General features: G+C 47.2%; 2 protein-coding genes across 2 annotated transcripts in view; both read left to right on the top strand.

Annotated features, from left to right (window-relative positions):
- Positions 1-2,026: 2,026 nt before the first annotated feature.
- On the top strand, positions 2,027-3,965 carry LOC135815566 (lathosterol oxidase-like). The gene has a single exon (XM_065328880.1). The coding sequence runs from the start codon at positions 2,588-2,590 to the stop codon at positions 3,410-3,412; it is 825 nt and encodes a 274-aa protein (XP_065184952.1). The 5' UTR covers positions 2,027-2,587; the 3' UTR covers positions 3,413-3,965.
- A 1,368-nt stretch (positions 3,966-5,333) lies between these two features.
- Positions 5,334-5,935, top strand: part of LOC135815565 (uncharacterized) — a 4,607-nt gene continuing 4,005 nt past the window's right edge. The window contains exon 1 of the mRNA XM_065328879.1: positions 5,334-5,669. Within this exon, the coding sequence (XP_065184951.1) occupies positions 5,562-5,669 (108 nt within the window). The 5' untranslated portion in view covers positions 5,334-5,561. The remainder of the gene's footprint in view (positions 5,670-5,935) is intronic.

Below are 5,935 nucleotides of genomic sequence, written 5' to 3'. Positions count from 1 at the left end.
ATGGCTGCTAAAATCCAGAGGTCATGACTTCGTATCATGAATAATGTACATGTACGCAGAGTCAGTTTGCGGACTACCCGTCACTATCTCGTCCGCCCCAGGATAAAGGCTGATTCACTCGCATCTTCTACTACATGTACTGTATCAGTCTGCGAAAGAACTTTGAAGAAGACGAGTTCGACCATACAATAATGTATTGCCATGATTTCTACCCTCCTTTTCATTGAAAACACTATCTGCAGTGTATGGCCTCCAACTTCAAGCCCTTTACCATGCAGACCACCAGGACTAATCAGGTGTATTGTACACAATTGTGTAGCCTGCATACTAGAACTGCGGTACAATCATGTAGTTATGTTCCTACATGTACCTCCGAAAGGATGCCAAATTATGCTCCAAATTTTCAACCACCAAATTATGCCAATAATTATGCCAGCATAATCCGCCGGTGCCTAGTCAATGTTCTCATTTCAAGGCTTCATGACGTCCCAGATCACGTCAGGTGTACGAAAAGCAGGCCCTGGCTTTCTGAATTTCAGTCAGTCAGAGAGAGGGGGGGGGGGGGGGGGGGGGCGTTCTGCCCCATGTACTGTTCATGTGACTTACTAGCTTACATGCTGAGCTAAGGTCAAGGACAGGTGTTTAGTCTGTAGTGCAAACTGTACTGATGCAGCTGATCATAGACGTACACGTAGATCTACCAAGCCTACTCAATCTGCGAACAGAACTGTTTCGTCCTTTGTTTACTCATCAGCGCAGCACAGAGAAAATGAGGCTGAACCTGATAGCAATGAAAAATAAAATTTCCAAAGCCAGAATAATGATTGAAACTGGAACGTACCTTGCCAGAGTGCTCAAACTGACAAGTCAGTGAGCTCTTTGCTGTTTGTAGCCACTCCTGAGTACTACCTAGTAGGTATTTCTAATTATTATTATTTTGCGTAGTGTAGGCAGAAGTGACTGGGGTCTGTGTCCCATCATGGCATGGTGTCACAACTCATGTAACTGTTATGGCACCAGCTGATGGGATGAGTGCATGCAGTCCATCACTATGGTCAGTAAGACCATGACGTGCACGTGCGTGCATGGGCAGATCCCCATCTGCGCACAATGCCAGTAGTAGTAGTAAGCAGCTGCATCCAGGAATGTGACCCGGGTACCCGTAGATCTACGCGGCGTAGTCGACCTACTGCCAGTACTAGTACCCGGTAAGTAGTAGTAGATCTACTGGCAGTAGTACTGGCTACTGCCCTAGATCTACGTGACTGACCTCCACCCAGGTCATCACGACACAACTTCACAAGGCCAAGGACAGGTGACATGTCACTACGACACTAGCTGTCATAACCATGATGCCAGTATGCTGTATCTAGAATATTCTACTTCTGAACTGTGGGCCGGCCGTGCCCTTTGACATAATTATGACATGTTTGCGGGTCACACAGCTAGCTAGCATTCAGTCCCTTCACTGTCCAGAGCTGAGCTAATCCACACACAGTACTAGATCATGGTAGATCTACATGTACCTGCACGACAGACTCAGTAGAGAGATCAGTCTGCAACATGGTCTGAGAGTGAGAGTGAGAGAGAGGCCATAATTTATTATTTGCACTGGATAATGGGTATGGAAGGAAGTCAAAAAGGTGTCATGTTGCCTTCCCGCAACAACAACACAAGTCACGATCACGCTAGCCATATCCACGCGCCGTAGACATTGCACTGCACGGGCATGCGGGCATGGTAGAATCTACGCGCTACCCACGGCCACGTGTGTTCCGTGCTTGCGAACTGGGGAACACGATGATTGCAAACCTCGTGAGAATGGCACATTCAAGGCTTCAAAAAGAATGGCTTCAGCCTTCATGCACTACAATCTACATTGTAGAGAGGCTACGTAGAAAGAGAGAGACTACAGAAGAGGGGCCTAAGCTAAGGCCAGGGACCGTCCGATCGTGCCCGTGGATGTGCACCTTCACAAGTCGATCGCGTGATGAGACCACTTTCTCCAAAGCATTTGGGCAGCATCCTTGCCATGCCCGAACCATATTCGCTACACCCCCTGCTGAAATAGCGATGAATGATTCTATTCATTGAAGCTGAGTAGATCTGCGCGTCGCTGCTGTGAGTCTTTCCATCATCATGATCATACATGTACCACCGGGCACCAGCTTTTCCACCCCACATAATCATTCCCAGCAGCGGATGTGGATCAGTTGGGCTTGAAAGACGTAACGCCTTTAGTCTGTACGGTGCCAAACACTCTTGGTACAAGTGGCCGTGGGGTCTCCATTCCGAAAAATCCTGTCTCTAGTCTAGAGCTCCGCTCTGACTCCGTAGTCGTCCAAACTAGTAGTACCGAGTTGCCCATTTCCTTTCACAGTCGTGCTAGTGCCGTAGCGGACACAGCCGAGTGCACCGGGTCGTGTTCCGCCCCTGCTGGTTTTGCTCGTTCCGCACTTGTGTCGTTGTGACACTCGACTCGCCAGGTGGAGTTAGCCACTATTAGCGTCAATTCAACTATTAAAATAATTTTATCAATAGCATAGAGATTGTTACAAGGAAAGGATTTGTAGTCTATTCCGACGCAATGGATCTCGTCCTGGACTTCATGGATCCGCACTTGTTCACTCCATATGTGTATCCGGAGAGCTGGCCAGAGAATTACTGGCCAAGACAGTTGCTTAGTTTGTTTGCAATCGCATTGATTGGTGGACTAGCACTATACCTAGGCACGGCTGCACTTGCTTATCACTTTCTGTTCGACAAACGTGTTATGGATCATCCGCTATTCTTACGCAATCAGATACGACTGGAGATTGCGACCAGTATGATGTCCGCGCCGCTAATGGTTCTCCCCACCGCTCTGATGTTTTTGCTGGAAGTACGTGGCCTAAGTCGGCTGTACGATGGCTTTCCCTCGGGCCCGTCTATGGTGCTCACTCTTGGACGGGATCTTTTCGGCTTTCTGTTCTTCACGGATATGATGATCTATTGGATTCACCGCCTGCTGCATCACCGGCTTGTTTACAAATACCTGCACAAGCTGCACCACAAGTGGAAGATACCAACGCCGTTCGCCAGCCATGCATTCCACCCGGTGGATGGTTTCCTGCAGAGCCTGCCGTATCACCTCTATCCGTTCCTGTTTCCGCTCAACAAGGTCGTCTACTTGACGTTCTTTGTGTTTGTCAACATGTGGACAGTGTCAATTCACGATGGATACTACTCCGTACCGGACAACCTGAAATACTTCGTAAACGGTTCAGCACACCATACTGATCACCACCTCTACTATGATTACAATTACGGCCAATACTTTACACTCTGGGATCGACTGTGCTCGTCCTTCAAGGATCCGTCGGCGTTTAATGGCCGGTCTCTAGTCGTGGAGGCAGAAAACAAGAAAAAATAGAAGGAATCAATGTTGAGAGCTTGGTGCCCATTTGTTTCGTTTGTACAATCAACGCATTCTCCGAGGGCCCACTGTCAAAGTCCCTATCACTATCAAACCAGTATCGTTATCAAAGCCAATGGCTGCTATATGGCTTGTCGGGATGGAATTGCTGGCTCCCATAAATACTATGATCCCGTCGGGTCTCGACCAAACTCTGGAATCAATTTATTAGTCAGTTCTTTTGCACTGGCGTTGACGCTGTTTTTACTAAGCACAATGTGCACTATGCTGCAACTTCTAGCAATGTCTGCCAGCATCCTTCGAGGTGAGCTGCTGCAATAATGCTAGGTGCAAGACTAGCTGTTATGTCTGGTTGGCTGCGTATCTCGTATTGTCCAGTATTTTACTAGGTTCGGCTACAACCCACATTCTGCTTACTTCCTTTATCCTACCTGTGCTGTTGCTGCTGCTACTGCTACCAGGCTAATGGCTGAGTAATGCCATTGCTGCTGATGCTACTTCTATGCGCAAGAGATCTTGACCATTGGTTAGAAATATTAATTACACTTGACATCTCCGTTGCAGCGCTACGTTCACGTGACCAATCATGTGATAAGTCGGGTGATCAGTAATGTGATCCCTGAGTCTTGTGATTTCCAAGTATTCCGGGGGGGGGGGGGGGGGGGGGACTTCATGCAGTGTGGCGTTATGTTTCGAGGCGACTTGTGCGCAACTGCAGAGTGCCACGGATGAGTGTGAATGTGCGAGAGGAGATGTAAAATTTCGATTGTCGATGCACACACTGCAGCCAAGCAACACCTACGGCAATCAAAGGCAACTCCCCAATTATTGGGTGCTTGCTAGCGTGAAATCTTGACTAATGTACACTCAATTGCTGTGCCAAATCGGTAATAAAAATGATCAAAAGCTGTTCATGTACATGTAGGTGGACATCAGGGATCGAGTCGTCAGTGACTTGCTGGCTTGACACTGATGATCACGGATGTTCACCATCCCGCAGGGTACACCTGTGGTTGGTAGAAGTTTCTATTAATCTTATCTTTCGAGTCACAGTGCCTCGACCAAGCTTTAGTCCACAATGTAGATTCCAGGATGACCTTGTTTTTGAGAGCAACATATATTATGTAAAGAAGAGGTACATGCAGGCGTAGCACCGCTGTTGGAGCTGGTCCGGCAGGATGGGGGGGGGGCCCCCCCCCCCCATCCTGCCGGACCAGCTCCAACAGCGGTGCTACGCCTGCATGTACCTCTTCTTTACATAATATATGTTGCTCTCAAAAACAAGGTCTGGGGATGTCTGGGGATGTCCACGCGGGAAAAATTTGAAATTCGGGTGCAAAATCCTGCATTCTGGGCACTTTTTTGTGGTCGGGCTTTGGCCGGACCGGCTGATAGCTGCTATGCCCCTGACATGTCGCATGAATTTGTACTCCGGCATAAGTAAAAGCTTAGGACATTTTATGTACAGTCTTGGGCACGCGCACATGCATTATATTATACAGGTTAGTTGCGGCAACATTAATTTTGTAGTATAAATCAGTAAAGGCTATGCCAGCATTTCATTGCCAGTTTCACATGTTACATGTTGCATTCACTATTTTCACTCACGTCATTTCCGTAATACCAAGAGGCAAGAGTATTGTTATTATAATATAACCGTTATACTCTTGGTACTCTTGATACCAAGAGGTAATACGCTGAAGACCTTTACTTCAGTAAATCTGGCACCTGCACTGCTCCATGGCATGGGGTTATGGACTCTTGGACTAAGTGGAGAATCATGTAGTAGATCTACGAGTACACACAGAGATTGCACAGTCTAGTCTAGTACTGTAGTACTACTACTAGTACTACTAGTAGTAGTACTAGTACTTAGTAGTAACTGTTGCTACTTGATCAGTCTTTTTCAGTGTATCTTGCTGAATTTATTTGGAGAAATCACACGACTAACCAATAAACATTGTGGAGAGATTTATTTCACCAAGCAACCCTCGCACTGTAATAGTGGCTAGTTCGATATACACGTAGAGCAGAACACCCGACACCCTGGTGTCACGGGACTCGTACTGACTGGACATCGATTCTCAGTGGTACGAATCGTAGTGTTCTCCTAAAGTTGGGAACTTCCAGTGGTGAACTGCATGAAATGGCCGCGCCGCTGGTGAGCGATGGGTCAGCAGCACCAGTGGCAGCAGACCACATGGCCGGCATTGGCCAAAGCACATGCAAGTCATCCACGAGCTGGAAACAAGAGGTAAGGGAAACGTGATCATCACGATGAACTCCACCCTGCCCTGGACTTGAATTTTGAATGCATGAAGTTTGATAATGTACAACTTTGAAATTGTAGATAAGTTTATAAGAAAAAAGAGGACTATTAAAAAGAGCTATGTGTTACGCTATATTATCCACTAACACCACCAGTTACTTTACAATCAGCTCATGCGATAACATTGCACTACACTGACCAACGGTACTGACGTTCTACACCTAACTGGCAATCAGCTCTAGCATATCTTG

The sequence above is a fragment of the Sycon ciliatum genome, chromosome 4 (assembly GCF_964019385.1).
Source record: "Sycon ciliatum chromosome 4, ocSycCili1.1, whole genome shotgun sequence".
Classification (NCBI taxonomy): domain Eukaryota; kingdom Metazoa; phylum Porifera; class Calcarea; order Leucosolenida; family Sycettidae; genus Sycon; species Sycon ciliatum.
The sequence above is the reverse complement of the archived record's forward strand: the minus strand, read 5'-3'. Positions and strand labels throughout refer to the sequence as shown.

What these genes read in the sequence shown, in the direction of transcription:
- LOC135815566 (XM_065328880.1), top strand. Translation starts at nt 2,588, where the DNA reads ATGGATCTCGTCCTGGACTTCATGGATCCGCACTTGTTCACTCCATAT.